This window comes from Xiphophorus maculatus, chromosome 10 (assembly GCF_002775205.1).
Source record: "Xiphophorus maculatus strain JP 163 A chromosome 10, X_maculatus-5.0-male, whole genome shotgun sequence".
Classification (NCBI taxonomy): domain Eukaryota; kingdom Metazoa; phylum Chordata; class Actinopteri; order Cyprinodontiformes; family Poeciliidae; genus Xiphophorus; species Xiphophorus maculatus.
In genome coordinates, this window is record NC_036452.1 from 11,074,439 (window position 1) to 11,094,448 (window position 20,010).

General features: G+C 36.9%; 1 protein-coding gene across 2 annotated transcripts in view; it reads left to right on the forward strand.

Moving 5' to 3' along the window:
- Positions 1-7,550: 7,550 nt before the first annotated feature.
- The window catches only part of LOC102229297 (disintegrin and metalloproteinase domain-containing protein 12-like), a 104,183-nt gene continuing 91,723 nt past the window's right edge, over positions 7,551-20,010 (forward strand). For both annotated transcript variants that reach the window (XM_023341527.1, XM_023341528.1), the window contains exon 1: positions 7,551-8,018. In XM_023341527.1, the coding sequence (XP_023197295.1) occupies positions 7,919-8,018 (100 nt within the window). In that variant the 5' untranslated portion in view covers positions 7,551-7,918. The remainder of the gene's footprint in view (positions 8,019-20,010) is intronic.

A 20,010-nucleotide genomic window follows, 5' to 3' on the forward strand; every position in this document is an offset into this window, starting at 1 on the left:
ACTATTTCCTATAGTTCCTTCAAAAAAGAATTTTGTCCTGGTAGGCTGACAGTTGTGCCATACTCATATAGAACAGAGCTCTGTGAAATCTTCAAAGCTTTGGTCATTGTCTCATAACCCAACCTGGCTTTAAACCTTACCACAACTTATCTGTGACCTGTTGGCTTTCTTCTGTAGTTTTTATTATACTGTTTGTCATTTAATGTTATTTTATAAATCCCTGAGGTCTTCTTGTTCTTTGGTGCATTTACCTACTCGACTGGAAAAAACACACAGATAGGGGGAAAAAATTAACAAAACTCCATTAATGAAGATGCTACATTTTAAAAATGTTAAGAAAATAATCAACAGCATGTTGGTGGCAGAAGAAACTGATAACAGATTTGTTCCAGAGAAAATAAAATTTTTACATGTTTGTTTTATATATATATTACATATTCTGGGTGATTATAGTAAGAACATTATTCTGCTTACACATTATTTGCAACATATCTTCAACCAAATGTGCATTATGTGATGCACATATGTACTTTCACCCTGTTTGTTATTAATTATGTTTTCTGCATGCGGTTTGTTCTTTAAATATTGTGCAAATCTGTCATAAAAATTCAAATTCCAAATGATGCAAGTCAAGTTAATCTATATTGAGCTTTTCTAGTCACACTGACAATTGAAAGCTTTTAGCACTATGGCCACATTCACCCATTCACACACATTTATACATTAATTGGTAGGCAACTCAGAGTTAAGTGTCTTGCCCTGGACACTTAACTCCACCGACATGTCACAGGAGGAATCAAACACACTACTCTCAAATTGCAAGGCAACTGCTTTAGACACCGAGCCCCAACCATCCCAAATATAACTGTTTACAATGGACTTAGCCTCTGATTTGCCAATTTCTGTTGAGAGACTGTTTTGAACATTTGTCAACTATTTAAGTTCCCACTATTTCAGCATGTGCTACATGCAAACTTTAGTTTTCAACTTGTAGAGAATGTGAACTAAATGAAATATGTTATTAGCTGACCTTTCATTCCTTTTCAGTTATTTGTAACTGCACTTCAAGTTAGTTTAATATCTAAAGTTTTGAAAGAACATATTTAAATTTGTTAGCTATAATGTGATTACATGGATACTGCAATATTCCTTTGTGATTTTCATATTTAATCTAGACCTCTTGTTCTATTTAGAAAGAAGTTTGGTTTCCTTAATTGTGAATTTTTTTCTTATCCTGGTGATGATTCTGTTAATCCACTAGAGGTCACTATTGTCAAATAGTTCTCCTGTGCCACACGTTTGCCAAGATGCCAAGATGTTTAAGAAAAGCTGCGGCTTAGGAGCACACTTTAATAGGATTTTCAGCATGTAGAGGTGGTGCTATTTTGTGTTTCCTCTTACTGTAAACAGTTCAAAGACTTGAGTTTTAGTTGCCCAAAGGATTATAATTTTTGCTTCTCACACACCATACACACACTGTGTCTCATCCTGAACAGGACCCCTGAACAGTCTCATTGTGTCAAGTGTATGAGGCCTGCGTTCCTGGTGAAACAAAAGGTGATTCAGTGGGAGAGTGCATTGCCACCATTCATGGCCACGCAAACACACACAGCCTCTCCGCCCACACTGCTGATAACGCAGGCTGGGGAGACGGTGCAACAGGATACAGATGGTCCTGTAAAGGGAGCCTGATACCCTAACACCACTCCAGATCCTGTGCAAAATCTCAGACTTGTGGAACACATGTGTGAGTTTCCTTATTGTAGAACATCAAGAAGATAATCTCTTACAGGCTTTCTGCTATGTAGAGCATTTCAATCATTCAAGTATTTGTTTCCCTGATTCAGAAACTTTTTTATTAACAAAGTAACTAACTTACTGATTGCATATTGGATAAAAGGAGAGCATGCTAACCTCTGACAGCAGTGTATTACAAATGAAAACATCAATGCATATCTTAAGACAACTCTATTTGTCTTCCACTTTTTTCTTTTCATGAAACTCAATTGATTTATTGACAGCTGCTTTTCTAGAATCTAGGAGGTAAATCCACACCAAATCCTTAAAGTCCCACAGAGGCCACTTAAAATCAGCTGCTGCTACTTGTCCCCCCCATCTTGACCCCACTCCTGTCCACAGTGATAAACAAAAACACGCTGTTGAGCAAATTTAAAGGAATTTTGTTTTCTGAAACAACAAAATATGATAAGTAAGATTGGACCTATTGAGTTATTGAGTTAGAACCATTCATATGCAAAGCAATTTGAAGGACTTTACAGGAATACAAAAGTGTCATGTTCTGTGTTTTTCTGTGTATTTATTTAGAGTTTTCTGTGTCCCTGAGTCTTCCTGTTGTCCTGTCCTCCCTTTGATTACTCCCAGGTGTTTCTCATTCCCTGATTACCCCCCTGTATATTTAGTGTCACCTGTGTGTCTGTGTCTTTGTCGGGTCCTCGTCTAACGTGCTTTGAGTCCTACATGTGTCCATTTGTAAAACCAGTTGCTTTGAGCCCTGGCTTCGGCTCAGTCATGTTGCCTGTGTTTTTGGACTGTTTTGACTTCATTTTTTCATTAAAACCATCATTTCTCACTGCATCCTGGGTCTACTGCATCTGCCTCACCACCTACACCCGCACTACATGACAGAAAGAACAGATGTATATCATTCGAATAAATATCATCATTGGAAAAGATATTTCCAATAAAGTAAAGAAATAAATGAATAAATACTAAAAAACATCTTAACAGAAACAAAAGGAAACTGCAAAAAATAATTTTAACATTAATAGCCAAGATATGATAGAATTTAACCAATGTAGTTAGTAATCATTGACCTTTTATGGGAAGTCGGCAGTATCCTATCTTGGTTTCTGTCATGAATCTGGCTGTTTCAGCACAGAACTGAGAAACAAAAAAGAAACTAAATGCTACCTTAACTTGCTTTGTTATGCTACCTTAACAGATTATAGATCTGTTATAAAGTTAACAAATCTATAAAGACCTAAGGAGTCTTTGCAGCTAACCTGACCAACAGCTCTGAAATGTAAATAGATCCACAGCCATCTATATCTTACAGACCCTTAGTAAGATTATTTTTTAAATCTGTTTTACAAAAAGAGAACCAAGGCAGTAGTTTAAGGATGGGTGTGTTGGTCTTGGTGTTGATCTGGACTCTGGCGTTATAATTTTTTAATGAGTTGCAGCTGACTTGTATTTTTTAAAACGGAAACCAGATGGAAATCTATCCCTTCTACGCATACACACATGCAAACTCCATGCGGAAAGACTCTATGCCAGAATTGAAACCCAGGACCTTCTAGCTGCAAGGCAACAATGCTACCAACTTTATCACTATGCCGTGATATTGGTACATCAACAGAGATGTTGGGGTGTGTCTTTCTCTTTTCCTCTTTTCATGTCAGGGTGTGTTTGTCTTCATCTGATCAGTCTGATACAAACCTTGTCATCTCTCCTTTCCAGAAATCAGATTTGTTGTTCATGTTTTGACCCTTGTCTGTTGACATCAGTTTCCATAGTCTCTGTCTGGAGGTATACTACTTTGATTCCTTTCCTCTCCTACTTGGCACTCTTCTGGCAGCTCTTCTTGAAACTGCTGCCTGGATAACCTACCACCTTCTGCTGCTACTTCTCCAGCCTACAAGGAAAAGGCAAAAACACAGGTATTCCAGCCCTTCTTGTAGGTGATTCAGAGTAAGTCATTGATGTTTCTTTGTGTTTTTGAATTCTGTATTAAGAAGTTAACTCTTACCTTCCCCACAGAGCCGTTTTGATCCTTTGGCTACCACTTGTCTCCAATCCCTTTAGGAATAACTGGAAAACCTCTTGACCTAGACATCACTACTAATCTAAGGCACAACCTCAGTGGACCAACATCCATCTGTCTGTTTGATCTTCAACAGTTAGGCTGCTAGATCGGCTAGACTAGTCAAATACTCACCTCCAACAATCTACCAACCACAGCAATCCCCCCAATTACCAGTATCTCTCTTGAGACTGTTTACTTCACTCCTGAAGTAGGAAATAATCCTTTTAAAGCTCACCTGCTGCTGTACTCTCAGAGCCCCCTTAAGCTTCTCCCTCTGACTAAATCCCGGGCCGCTGACTGTCAAGTCAGACTTTGCTCTTGCTCTCATCCCTCTTACATAAAATAAATATGTTAAATGTACTTGCGTGCCCATAGCGTTGGAGTTACATTACAAATATCACAGTCCTGCATTTCCCTCTGCCGTCCCGGCTACTTTAATGTAATTTGCCTTTGCCAGATTACCTCACATCATGGGATGAGTAACACTTTCACTGACATCCTGGTACAGTCACATTCACATGACTTCATGTGATGTGAAACAGGGCTGCAAGACAAAATATTCATAATCCTTCACAGTCCGATTCGGGGAAAATCTTCGACAGTCTTCCCAATTACACAAAAAATAAGCAAAGGGAATGTCTCAGGAGTTGTCGTTCAGTGCCAGCGATTAGCCCATGGATGGAGGAATGCGACCTCTTCTCAGTGTCAGGGGACATTGCAGCTGAATGGAGCCTTTGTCACTGCATTTGTTTTGTAATGGGTTTCTGTCCTCAAAACTGCATATTTAAAAACGAGTGTTTTGAGCCGCAAATAATGTGCTGAAGAACAGGCGATCGTTCAACAAGATCCTGGAGTTTGTTAAAAAAATGAATGAAACTTGTAAATATTTATTCAGTTGCAATAATATATTACACACCTTTTAATTTTGTCCTTACTGAACAGATTTTCAATTCAGTTCAATAGATTTTAGCTCACAACAATTCACAACAAATGTAATCAGAATTTAGCTTACAAAACAAACAGGTCCAATATGTGGGGGAATAAATAGACAAAGATCACACAAAAAGAAAGAAGCCCTTATTTAGCATTTGGAAAGAAAACAAGAGAATACACATAGTTAATGGCACCAATGACACCACTAATAGTTCCTATTACTGCAGAGATGCGGTTAATCATAAAATCAGGTAGAGATACTTTTAATGAAAAGATAAATAAAGAGGGATAACAAGGGTTGTAGCACTAATACACCTTTTTTTTCAGAAAAAGAGACACAACTCAGCACAAAAAAACTGAACAGTGTGAATAAAGTAAGTCAGCAAATAACTCTGTCAATAGTTTTCTTGAAGAAAGTGACACAGCCAAATGCTGATTCTATTGAACAATGAAATGGCAAGTACACAAAATAAATGCATAAATTACTCTGTCAATGCTCAGTTCTAGAAAGAGTAACTACTAATCAAATAATGAGTTGTCTACGTTCTGTAGGGGAAATAAACAAAAAGTACATGTACTTAATGGCAGAAGTGCCTCTTCCTATAGACTTGTCTAATAAAGCACAGCAAAAAGTAGAATCACTTGGGATGAAAGTGGGATTCTATGGCTAAATATAAATGGGAGATATTTTTTTCATTTCATATTGTATTTCAAATTTATATTCAAACAGGAAATCAATTCTACACCTCTCTACCAAACTGCATTTGCACAGCAACAGTGTTGGACTAGGTACTGTCAGCATCTGTACCTGCCCCACTGTCTGGATACTAATCACCATTTTAGCTAAAGCTTTGTTTATTTGCCTTTTCTGTATTTTCAAAAATGCCTACATGTGCATTTATTTCTGATAATCCAAAATATGATTGGTTCCAGATACCTGGTATATAAAGTACCTTATTCAAGCAGTGGTCTCAGCAACAGGCAATAAAAATGTGAGAGGTAAAGCTAATGTAGGGCTAGAAAGATGCCGGAAAGCAGTTGCTTTGCTAACTTCAAAATAAAGTGTGAAACTCACATGAACAGTTTGGGTTTGTTAAAAATAGTTTCTTTCTCATTTTAATCTGTGTAAGATAAACTTTTCCATATAAAGTATAATATATTGCATTACATAATGTATTAAATTGTATTTTGTATTTTCTTTCAATTCTTATAAATGTTAAATAAAAACAAACACATTATTTTAAAGAATTAAAAACCCTCACACTTGAACAACTGATCTTTGTGGAAAGGCGCCGTGGATGTAAGATGCCTGTTAAAATGCTAGAATTCTGATGTAAAAATGAGAACAAAATACATCATTTTGGAACATTTATTACTTTTACATTTATCAATTCTTATTACTTTTACATGTATCAATTCCACTGGTAAAAAAAGAACACACTACAAAAAAAACAGAATACAAGGCAAATAAAGCCTACAGAAATCCGATTTTGTTTCAACTTTAGCATTTACTGTTCCTTGGAGTCTGTGTGAGGACACTACGAACTGGCTCAGAGTTTGACTCTGACTTCTTTAAATCTGTCAGAGTGTGAGGACATCTCCCACAGCACTTCTTTACATCATCCCAAATACTTTCTGTCAAATTTAACTGGACTCAGCTTAGCCATTTCAAAACTCAAATTTTCCACTAGTGAAGTCGTTCTTTTGTTGTTTGGATTTTTACTAGGACTCACAGCTTTCTTGTAAACATTTGAAGGGTTGGGTTGAAACTGGCATTTATATGGCATTTGGAGCTGCTCCGGGTTTTACCCACCTTGAAATAATTTCTAGTTTCATCTGAAGAAAAGTAATTCTAGACCCACAATGCTTCCACCACCAAATGCAGAGTCCTTTTGGAAATGTGATAAGTTGTTATTGTGTAAAACAAACTATTTAGAACAGTGGTCAGTGGTTCAATTTTGGTTTCATCACATCATTAAACTTTTTCCCACAAGATTCTTGGAGTTTTCGGTCAGGAGTAGATGTTTATCACGGAAGAAAATACTTCCATCCCACTACACTGCAGCTTCGCCTGGACATATCAAAAATGTCCAGACAACATTTTTGATATGTCGCTATATTGTTGCCATATGTAAAAGAAAACTTGTACATGTCAAAAATTCATAAACCACCTCAGGTGTTCTCACTTTAATACATTTCTTTGCTTATTAGTTGAAACATACAAGTTTTTTTCTTATTATGCTTGCATCATTGTTATATGGAAATTTATTTTCCAGTTATTTTATTAAATGCACAATTCTGAAAGTGCAACTGCAATTTTAAAATTATTCTCATCCAAAGAAAATTTTATGTCTGTTGTTTTTAGGATATTTATTCTGTGTGAGCTCTTGGGGCCATTATGGCAACACAGATCTGATTGAAGTTTCTAAATAAATCTTATTTTATACACTTTTATTTATTTTTTTGGAAACATAATTTGATAAAATTATTTTATGGTGTTATTTCTGGCCCCAGTTAAAAACAAACCACTCAATTTAGTTTTAAAGGCAAACATAAAAATTTTCTAAAATTCTGACAAGATCAATAAATAAACATGGCAAATCAAAACAAATTATATCTTATGTAGATTAATTCGTCAAAAATAACTTTGAAGAAAAAGGTATCTTTTACTTTGAAAATTCTAACCGGATGTTGCGTCTTTCTTGTATCTAACTTGAGGCAGCTGCCTCAGTCATCTGGTTTTAGGACCAAGAGTCTCCTCAGAGAAGCACATGGTCTCTACTCATGAGGCAACACTTCTCGTCAGTAACTGCTTGGGAATTAAATGTTATTCTAGTGGGCGATTAAGACTGAAGCGGCTTGAGTCTCTGTTAATGTTGTCCTGTTTTTCCAACATTTCAATCCCCCCACCATTTTCTGTTAATTTTCGCCAGGAGGATTCTCTTCCTCTGGATAATCTCGTTGAATGAGCAAAGACGCGCCGAGTTGAACCAGCTGTTATTAGGGCTCCCTGACGCGCCGCTTGCTAGCGCACTTGATCATATTTCAGGAAGTCCCTTTCTTTTTATTTCGGGGAGGGTGGGCCGGCTCTTGAAGATCAGCTGTTGCCGGACTTGTGGCTGTATGATGGTTGAGCTGCATTAGAGACGCTTCAGCATCATGAGCATCCAGAGCAAGAGGAGTCTGAAGTTTATTCTGACAGCACTTCAGACTTTGACTGTCTGCTGGTTGATGTGTGACAAGGTTCACTCTGCCGAAGGTAAGAGCTTTGGGAAACATAAAGATACTTGCTTTATGCTTATATTCCATTCATTCATTCATTTAGCTTTGTTTTCCTTTGAAATATATTCCTCGAATTGAAAAATCTCACTTTTTTCAGTCTTTAAATGCGTATATATGCAGCATGTTATCTGAAGTAAAATCAGATAATGGTATTGTGTGGTTGATGTATAAATTGATAATTGATCTAATTCCTTCATTTGCAGCTGGATTTAAGCCACCACATCTTTTAAGCAACCTACAGGTTCGTCTTTCATGATCAGTGTTGGTTGCAAAGACAATCAAGTTATTTACATAAATCAGTTTAAAAACCAAGACTCATAAATATATGCATTCTTTACTCTGGATGATGATTGTACCATGTGCTGGATCTATCCTGTGTGATGACTCTTGAAACTCTTGACTCCTGCTGCACTTCATGCTTTGTGAGTCTCCTCCAAACTCTTGAATCCTCTCAAAGGCGTAGTATACCTCTACTTCCTTTTGTGCTGCACATTTCCAACCACTTAACTTGATACTGCTTGCTCAAGAAATGACTTTTTTTGTAGCATTTCCTCCCTGTATAAGGTGCTTGCTTAACTGCGGCCAACACAGTCATCTTACAATTGATTGTGTATACCAACATAGTCATAATGTAACATTTCTATATTAAAAATCATATTTTATAGATCTTTTGTAATATTCCGGTTCTTCTGATGAACTGAAATTTGGATCTGTAGTCCATAATAATTAAATGGAACAGAAATTAACACTTACATCACCCTGTCTTGTGACACTCTGCCAAGGGTGTGCCCCACCTCTCGCCCATTGGCTACTGAAGATGGGCAGCACCCATCCTTATGGCCTTGCAAAGACAGGCGGGTATAGACGATGGATGGATATATCACACTGTGTACATGTTTTAAAATATGTGTTCAAATGAATGAAATTATGATATACAAATGTATTGAGATACGTATTTGCCACAGACTCAGGGCCGGCCCAAGCCTCCATGGGACCCTAAGCGAAATTTGGTTTTGGAGCCCAACAATGTGGGCTGGCTGCAATCAGCAGTCCGATCATTAGATCATTCACACACCTGCTATAAACTTATTGCATCTCTTGCAGTGCTGTTTACAATATATACATGTATAATATAGGATACATTTATTGTCCACTGATTTATCGACCAGTTGATCTCTTGGCGCCGATTTCCTTAATTTTGGGGGATCGTGATCGGCTGATACTTGCATGTAAAGCTGATCTTATCCCCTGATCTTATTTTTGTCAGCAAAGCTTTATAAATCAGTCTCTCTCCTCTTCTGCTCTACAGTGAGAGGTGTGATTGACAGACCGGCCCACCGGGTCATGTGGGCCCGGTGGGGCCCGCCTGACAATAACTGCAAACGTTCAGTTATTGTTAACAGTGACTTAAGAAAGTCACTGTTGCCAACTCAGCGACTTTCTTGCTGCATTTAGCAACATTTCAGACAAAAAAAATTCATATCAAAATCAGCTCCTGTAAGAGCGGAAATACTCTTTATGGAGTGCCCCTTGGTGGCCTGGGGGCCCTAAGCAGCTGCTTAGTTTGCTTATGCCTTGGGCCGGCCCTGCACAGACATTTCCCATATCTGGGATAGATCATTGTAACCAACATTCTAAATATCACGGAGTGGACGAGAAAATGTGTAATGGGGAAAATCTGGTTCTATTCCAAACTTTAAAATTTTTCTTAAACTTTTTAAATTCCCCAGAGAGAAATTTAAACAATAAAGAATTGATTTATTGTGATATCTTGTGCAGTTACTGCTCTGTTCATTCTCCCTTACAGCTGCTCCACTCTCACTTAATCAAAGTTTTATGCTCATTGTCCCAGTAATCACCCTCCTTGAATAAATAATCCTCCCGGTTCATTCAGTCTTTAGCAGATCCTCCTGATCTTTTGGTCGACCTGGAGTTTTTTTCAGTCCCTCCTGTTGGGTTTTCCCTTCATGCTCTTCGTTGGCCACGTCAAATTGGAAACTTGGTCTTCTGCTCTGAACTTGATAATTTTTTGTAAATTTTGAATCACGATTGTCATTGCAATATTAGTAGGAGCTACGTTGCAACTAAAAGGCAGTACTTCATTGCAGAATATGTTAAGTGTATGATATTTTAGATGTTATGCATTCAGTCCATCCAGGTGTCACTTGCTTGGACACCTGGATGGATTTTAACTATTTACTAAGTCACCGCTGGTGCAGATTCTGGTGACCAATATGATCTTGGAGAATGTTAGGACGTTGTGATAAGTGAGAAGAAAGAAACTATTAAGGAAATTCTGGACTAATTACAAATGTTGTCATTGTGTTGTTCCTCTGTAAAGTAGCTGTCATATTTTCATTTATTTTACAGCCCCACTTTCTCTGGCATCTGATTAAAAAGACTTTAAGCTGTAAGGATTGTATTGCAAAAAAAATATTTGCGGTTTTTGGAATCATAACTTTTTAAAAGCTGCCACTTAAGTTATTCCATTATGGGTGAGTTCCAGGACTGCACTGAACTCTTCTTGCTCATTTGAGCTTAATAGGAAACCTGCTTATAATCGTCTCAGTCAAACTGACATCTCAGCAGTAAATGGAGAAAACAGTTTGAGAACTTTAAAGAAACATTTAAGTGAAACCGCTTGTGTTTTTTCCTTGATTTGTGATGCCAACTCTTTCATCTGGGGCTCATGACAAGTGCTTTGCTCACTGAAGGGTGAGATTCAGTAAAAACACCACAGTATTTAGGGAAGTTGGTGACTCTCATACAAGGAGCTACTTTGACTTTTTGTTGCATGCTGAAAAAAGAAAAAAAAAAAACAAAGAAAAAAAAACTCTGGAAGTCACGATGCTCACTGTGGAACCCTGGGAATTAATTACCAGCAAGGGCAATAGTGTTGAACCAGAGATGAAGCAAGTGGAAGATGTTCATTTATTCATCATCAGTTCTTCCTTGTCAGACGTTTGCCTTGTTGTGTCTCTCCCATGGGGCCGCAGACACGGCGAGAAGCCATTATAGCCGCCGTGTTTGTGCGTGCGACTGACAAAGGCAGCGGTGATCTGTGCTGGCAGGATGTATGCAGATATACATGCGTCACGGTCATCTGTGCTGATTGAGATAAATGACGAGAGGAAGCGCTGTGAAGTGACTCTTCTTAAAGCGCGTATCCTTTTTATCTTTCAACAAAGGAAGAAAAGAGAGCTGAGGAAGTTTTCTCAGGTTGCACACATTCTGCGATGCTTCAGACTCTTCTCAAAATTGTTTCGTAATATTTTGTTGTTTTTGGTCTGATCAGTATGCATTAAGTTCTTCACATGTCCTTTGTTTAAGATCACAGTCACAGTACTATGAAGAAACATGCTATACCTTTAGTTGGAAATCAGAACCATTACTTGTTCAGTGAAGTAACAGAGAAGTGGCTACACAGTTAATAACAATGTTCCAAAAAATGTTAAGCTCTCACTTATGTGTTTTGTATTTTTGCTTATGTTAGGTCAGCCTTTTAAATTGGTCTTTGGCTAATGGAGGGCGTTGACCCTTAACTCACTGCACTTGCCACTCATTGTAAAGAGCAGACATTGCAATAGTGAAACACTGCCAGTATGCAAAAAGTAGTAGCAGAAAACAATGTAGAGCAGCAACAGTTCTGATAAAAAAAAAAAAAAAAAAAAAAAAACTAACTACACAGTACAGCTTTAAACAGCAACTTTTGTTTTTTGTGACATTTTGGACACTATTCTTTCTGCTATTACATTAAGACATGCATGTATTTGCACACACATGCATTCAGAATTCGACCTGTTTTATGAACGCTAATTGTGCTGCATGCAAAAAACAACAAAAATGGTAACAAATCCGCTTTGCTTTATGTGTGGAATACTGCTTGCACGGCCAGAAATGGAAACATAAATTAAGCATGAAGTTGGGAAGCTCCTCCCATTTGCCTTGATCTGTTGTTCATTAAATTTACCTTTTTTTTGTTTTGTTCTGGACAGCATGTTTTTCAATTGATTCTTAGAAAAATGACAAAAGAGGAGGATTAAAGGCAGTACCATGTCTGAAAAACACTGAAGTATAATAGGCTTTCAATTTCCTTTTCAAATTAGATTATCTTAATTATGCTTTGCAGGCATCTTTAGATTCCTTGAGTCAACGCATTGTAGAGCTGAAAGTCATTTGGGGTATGTCTTCACCAGCTTTGCACATCTAGAGATGCGTTTTTTCTTCTTTGTAAAAGAGCTGAAGCTCAGCAAGATTGGACAAAGAATATGTTTGGACATCAGTTTTCAAGTCTTTCCACAGACTTTCAATTTGATTTAGGTCTGGGCTTTGGTCCATTTTAAAACAAGAAAATGCTTTGATTTAAACCATTTCACTCTAACTCTGTATGTTTAAGGCCATTTTCCCGCAGGAAGGTGAACTTCTGTTCAAGTCTCAAATGCTTTGCAACCACAAGCATGTGTTTTGTTCCCTAGGATTGCAATGTATTTATCTCTGTCCATCACCTGGATGGGCAACTTTTCCTGTCTCTGGTAAAACAAAAACATTAGTTTTATTTAGTTTATGCCAAACTTGTATATAAGGAGACCCTAATCTGACAAATTTTTAAAAAACCAGACAACTCTGAGGGACGCATATATCTAGCTACATGTTAACTGACTTAGCATTAGGGCGAGTAGGTGGAGGTGCCTTACCGTTCTTTCCTTCTACTTGTTTTACCTCCATATATTTGCATTGGAAAATATTTCTCCCACTTGTTTTCTTATCTTCAACATGTAGGGGCACAGGAGGCAGCACAAAAATCTTTGAAGTATAAAACTTTATTTGTTGCATTTAAATGCAGCCATGGGATTTTACTTTAGGCTGCTGCTTAAAATCAGCTCTGATTTTGACTTATTTTTTCGGGGGAGTGAAGGGGGCGGGTATTCACTCTACAGCACATCTGAGACAGAGTCAAGACCTGATTTGAAAATATGTTCTCAAGACTGGATTCCCAGATGCGTCTGCTTTTTTCCTTGGTTTTTATGATGCTCTTTGTTCATTTGTGTTCTCTTAGAATTTACTGAGGTGTTAACACAACAGCTAGATTAAATTACATACAGACTATATTAACTAATTGGTCTGCAGATTAATGAGAAATATATTTTTGGTCTTTTGTATTAAGCCACAGAGCTCCAATAGAAGTTTGTCTCATGGAAAATGGTGAACGGTTTGTAAATCGTCCATCTTCAGTTGCATTGTATTTTATGATTGTGTATAGCACTTTGGTCCTATCGGTGTATCAAGTGCTTCATAAATAAAGTTGGTATGGTATCTTCAAATGATCCTTTGATACTAAAACTTTTAGTTTTTTAGTTTAGTTAAAAGTGGAAAACTTGAATTTGAAGTATTTTTTTCTGCCTATTCTTGAAAATATGAACTAAAAGGTAATGAACAGAAGTGTTTGCAGTCTTACTCCACACTCTGCCCTTCATTCATGGAAGCTACAGAGGAAAGACGGAGCTGTTCATCACCATGAAATGTCATGCTTGCATACATATTTCATGGGAGCGCTCTTCAAGCTTCCCTGTCGTCTTCCTTTTTCTCCTTCCCTGACTGTCATGTTTGTTTCCTGGCCTGATATCACTTGTGAATGATTCCCTCCTATGGTTGACACAATCAATGTCAGCAAGGCCTGTTATATAGTTTGAACCAGCATGTCTGTCTCTGCCCTGAGCGCTGTGTGCAGCTTGGCGAGTCGACCTGCAGACAAACGAAGGTTTAGCTACGGATATATTTTTGGGCTGTTGTAGAGCATTTTTGTAGTCTAAACTGTCCTTCCCTAAAGATACATTATCACTGTGATGTGAGTCATCCCAAGTCAAAGCCTTTTAATATCTTTTCAGTATGAATGGACTTATTTGTTCCAGATGACTTAGTCAGGATATTAAATACTTTGAGGTTGGCAAAGAACAATTGGTCAAGAAGTGTTAGTGCATCAAGACAGACTAATCAAGCAGATTCTTTTTTAATCTCTGTGGGGATGCAGATATATGAGAAAATTAAATTGCAGTACTGTTATGATGTGGTCTAACTCTACATGTGTTGTACTGGTTTTTCAAAATCTTGTCTGGATGCATTTGACTCCTCTGTTAAAGTTTGAACCACCATTTGAAGCCTGAGGCTCATGTTGGATTTGATCATCGGATTTTCACAGTTTAGCTTCAGGTGCCTCTCTTAAATAAGCCTTCTTATTCATCTGGTTTAGTAATGCAAGACATTTGTCTCATATAAAGATGGCTTAATGAGTTTCACAAAAGTATTTCACTGTGAAAACTAGGCGTGCAAAGATACAGCCAGCTGACATGACAATAAAAAAATGTAAGATTCACAAGAGTAAGGGGACATTTGGACAGTTTTTGTGGAAAATGAAAGGACCAGCTACATACTGTATGTCCTAAGCTGCAATTAGTCTTGAACCAACAATATTGTAATACCTATGCTTTGCCTGCAGGTGGCAACTGATTGAGTCACCATTTGTATAACAGCCTAAAATTTAAAAGGAGACTATACTGTGCATGACTAAAGCACAACTCGTTTATGAGTTCTCATAAAAGTGCAGCTTGTGCTTTCTTTGACATTGTTCAACCTCATGAAGTCTAATGAAAGCGGTAGAAACACGGTTCAGAGATAAACCCTAAAAAATTGATTCTCTTTGTTTTCATGGGTAATGCCATCACTCTTGAGATACACTATATTGCCAAAAGCATTCGCTAGTCCTTTGTATCAATTTCAGTGATATTCATTCATAGGTCTAATACAATGTTATTCCTTTAACTTGAACTAAAGGTCTGAGCCCAATTCTTGAAAAATACCCAGCCATAATCCTCTTTGGACCCTGTCAGCAGAGAAGTGCTACCCTGTGTACGAATGTAGATGCGATATTCCTTTACAGAAACGGTGTTAGTTTTATACCAGACGTACCATGACGCAAACTTTCCAAAAAGTTCTTTTTTTTTTTTTTGTCAGTCTACAATACAGAATATTTTCCTAAAATTCACCAGGATGTTTCTTGGCAAATGTGAGATGGAGAATTGTGATTATTATGGTAGCAGTGTTTTTTTATTGATTAATTTTTATAGGTATGTCTGTAATAAAAAAAAAAATCAAGTGGTTAATAATGGTTATGTATCACTGTTGAGGAATTGCATTTTTAGGTTTAGACAGCGTTATTCCCTTAACAAAGAAAATCATTATTTGAAATAACTGAAATGCCTCCAATAACAGAACTCCCTAAATGCATCAAATGTTTTTTGCTGTTCATATATTGTCTAGTTTTCTCAGTCAGTCATATTCCAGGAGAGATTTTTCTTCTAACACGACACAGTGATTGTGCAACATAACATTTTGTTTCGTTGGAAAATAAAACTGTAAGAGGACTCTCTCTCTGGGAAATCAAAAAATGAAGAACACACCCTTAACTTTCCACAGCGGACATTTTCACACACTGAACCAGATATTAGACTTGCTGTTCCAGCTCTACTTTGAACGGAGAGGCCAACTTTGACGCATAACTAAACAAACCATAGTTTGAACAATATTGCACAAGCTCTCAGGTGTCCGTTGTGGGCAGATATGATAACATAATATTGTCTTTAGATTATATAACAACAGTTTTCATGTGAGCTGCTCTGAGCAATATGAATTTAATAAATTATATCATATTTCACTCATGGATTCTAAACCTTTTAAAAAAAGAGGTTTTGACTCATGGCTGTAATTACGCCACCTTATTTTCATGCAGTATCCTTCCTTGTAAAGTCATAATAGCTGAAGGACACATCATGCAAACCAGGGTTCTATGGAAACGGCTCAACATGGTATTTTTTATTGTGTACATACAATTTCACCCAATTATTATTCGTCTACACAATATTTTAAGCTGCACTAGTTCATCATAGCAAAAAAAAAGAGATCCAGGATTTGAATCCCAACTCATGTGTATTTGTGTATTGTTTGAATTGCATCCATTTGTATATTTGGATTCTCTCTGGGTGCTCTGACTTCCTTCAACTGTATAAATTGATGCATTTTGGATTAACCTTCCAAAATCAATTGCCTTTAAGTGAGAGTGTGTGTTGGTGCATTTTTTGACTTTGCAGAGAGGCAATAACCCTGTTGTGACCCTGAAAGGATTGAGAAGGTATAGAAATGGGACTAATGAGCATAGTGTTCCTGTCTTGCCACATATGATATCATTTCTAAAAGTGAAACGCATTCGTGTTACATCACGTCTTGCATCTAAAGTTGTGCTGCCTTTAATGTCTTTTTGTGCATTTTTATTTTAATGACTTGTGTAAAATTCATAGTGTTCTATGTCAGCAGGACCGGCTACTTTACTTTTGCCATCATGTCGCTGAGTTGTTCACTTTTGTCCATGCTTTATGATCTGGAAGTAAGTAATAACTGGGCCAGTACCCTATACCCAGTTTAAGAGTACCTCCAAGTAGACAAGTAAGTTTTACTGAAGTAATCATAAAGTAGGTCAGATTTGTTCAGTAAGCAGGTCTTCATCAGTGTAGACGGATCATCTGCATAGCGCCTCATGAGACACGATAAGTGATTGCTGTAGAATTTGTATATGTTGATTTTGCAGTGTTTCATATTTAAAACTTTGCGCTGTGACTTGATATGTTTTGATGTGCTTGAAAACTAATTGTGGCAGCCTAACCTAGCTGATGATCAAACTGTATGCTGCACTTTTAAATATGCAGGACAGCAATTCAGGAGATTTATTTTTGTAAAGCTTACACATTGTGTAAGGTACAATGTTAATAGGAGAAAGATTCAAAACCTGCAGCAAAATAATTCAGTTCGGCTTTTACCTCAATCTGTTTGCCTTAAAGAAACAGATAACTTTGATTAGGTGGGCTTCTATGGAAAGATTAAAACTAGTCAAAATCTTACTCTTTCAATAACTTAATTTTATATAGGTTTAAAATTAATCTCCAAAAGTGGAAATGAATAGCTAATCAGACTCAAGCAGGTATCTACAACTTTCAAACATTCCATGGCTGTTCATACAAATGTAAATTTATAAACTTTGTTTCAGATATGTATATGGATAGATAGATGAATAACTTTGTCATCATATGAAAGGGCAATACAATAAAATTCAAAAATACAGCAGCACTGAAGAAGTGCTTCAATTTTTAAAAATTTTGCAGCAATAAATAAATAAATATTCAAACAATTTCACGTGGCATTTATACAGTTCTGGTCTTAAGAGGGGTAATATTACTCTCATAAGGATCATGTTGGAAAATTTAAAAGATTACTTGAATCGAAATGTTTTCTGGCCACAAACAACAAAGCTATCACAAATCTGCATGTGTAAAGTTTACTAAGCTGAAAGAACAGATTTTTCTCATCTCTTTTATAACCATGAAGCACATGTAGGGCTCCAAAGGGGCTGAAGTTTGAAAACTCATGACTTAATTTCACAGCCTCGGGGAACATAATCTTCTTGCTTTGCATTTGACTTTGCACAGATTTTAATTTCTTGTTCTTCCAAGACAAAGAACAAGCCCTGTCTATTGCCTAATGGGCATGCATGTTAACAGGAACAAGACAGGACACCTCCTACCTGCATGTACCTCTAACAAATTGGGCCCGACAAAGGTCCATGGCTGTCAGTTGCTTTGTCTGTGTCTGCCAAAGGTTTTTTTTTTTTTTTTTTTCAAGGGTGAACCCTGTGATGTATTTTTAAATGAAGCGGAGCTAGCAGAACATCAATAGCTCAGAAAGTTTTAACTCCAACCCTGGCCAATTCATCCTTGTTATAAAAGTTTGGATTGGTTGTTAACGCAGTTGGAAAAAAAAAATGGAGCGTTTCTTCTTATATTAAATTTTTAAAACTGAAAGCTATCATTTTCATATACAGTACCACTTGTGAGGTACTTGTGAGGCATTTCGTTGTCAAACCAATAAAATGTGTTTCTTTCTTTCTTTCCGCTGTAGACGTTTTGTGTGCATAACTAAAGCCGAGGGTGTAAATTGTAAACTGAAATGTATTAAAGGCATTTTGGAGTATTTTTCAAGTCTGGATGAAAAAAACATTTGCATTTCCAGGCTTTATTCTGAGTTCTATTCTGGTAAGCTCCAATATTTTCACTCCTCCATAAAATGATTTGACTTAACCTCACCTGTGTTTGGCAGCTGCCGGTCATTTGTTTGTCCTTGAGATGAACAGTAGTAGCAGTGAAAGGTAACTGAAAATGAGACATCAAAAAGACTTTCAATCTTCTATCTGACATGCAGATGTTAAGCTGAGGGTCAAACGAAGACGTATTTCAGCACCGTCTTGTACAGGACTCAATTCCTGCACATAAACAAGCATTTCAGAAAGAAAGTTGTCACCATTCCCTGTTTTCAGGTAGTCAATCGTATGAACTAGAAAATAGAGGTGAAGGAACAATGTCCCAGTCTATTTCTAGCCATGTGCCCTTGAGACCACTCCATGTACAGTATAAGTATTCACACCATGATTTTTTTTAGGTTTTTTTTTTTTACATCTTGTCAAGTTCCAGATACAAACCTGTATATTTTATGTACTCAAATCAAAGTACTGATTTTTGTGTTGCGTTGAACCACAATCATGCGAGTTTTTCAATATTGCTTTAGAAATAATATCTGAAAAGTGTGGCTTGCATTTTTATTTGTTTATTATTATTGAAAAGGCTTTAAAATCCCCTTTTCTGCTAGAACAGCTGCAAGACATCTGGCAAAGATATGCATAGAGGTGTAGAGCAGGGTTAGTTTATTTATCAAAAGTTTGAAACATCTCACAGAGACCTGTTTAACTTATCATCTAAAAATTGAAAGAGTATGTCACAACTGCCAGCCAACCAAGACAGCAGAGACTAGGAAGCTGAAGACGCAGTCTCTCAACAAGGAAACTCCTAGTCAAATCTGGCCTTGATAGAAGTACCAAGAAAAGCCAGGCAGAGAAAATAAATCTGAAAGGGTGGCAAAAGTGGCAAAACTTTCTAGAGGCCACAAAGAACTTCTGACTGAGGTGAATGTTCATCTTTCAGTATGAACAACAACCCTAAACATACTGTCTGGAATGGTTCTGAAAAAAAGTAAACCATGAAGTATGGAGTTCCTTTCTTCTTTGCAGTTTTTCACTACTTTGCTTGTCAATGATTTAGTATTTTAAAAACGGGTTTAAAACCGGACCAAAGTGCTGTACAAAAACAATAATAAAATAAGTTGGTGAAAAGAAAAAGAGAAATATTACAAGAAAAGGAAAAGAAAAAAATTATATTATTGTTAAAATAATATAAGTAATAATAAGTAAAATTTAAATAAAAGTATCGAAATGAATGAGTTTTGACAAAATGTGAAAGTGTTCAAGGAAATCATGATACTTTTACAAGACACTATCTTAGGTGAAAAATTGTTAGACAAAACAGGGAAGCCACTTTACCAGCAAATCAGATGGACTGAGAATGTAGCTACATTAACCTGCTGCGAGCATTTGTCCAACTTTTTCATAATCTCTGCTTGTATCAATTTTTTTTGACTAGTCACTGGGAGTTTTTACATTTTTATAGTCAGTGCATGCAGGATGTAAATGACAAGAAATAGTGTGCATATATCCATTTTTGTCTTCTGAAAATTACCCAATATATTGCTAAAAATAATTATCAGACTCATTTCAGCCATAACAAAACACATATTGTCAATGGCAGACTTAGAGCAGTGTGACCCCATACTGAGGGACTTTGAATGAGCAGCATGCATATGCTTGCCATGACAGAGTCCCAATGAGCTGTAAATGAAATCCATCCGGGAAACCATATAATGAGCTTTCACACTGTGACTCTGACCTTCGTCAATACAGTAAGGGACATAGGGCTCATGGCAGGCAGTAAGCAGCAGTCGTAAGGGGGTGGATGGCGTAATGGTGTCAGGCGGGAGCATAA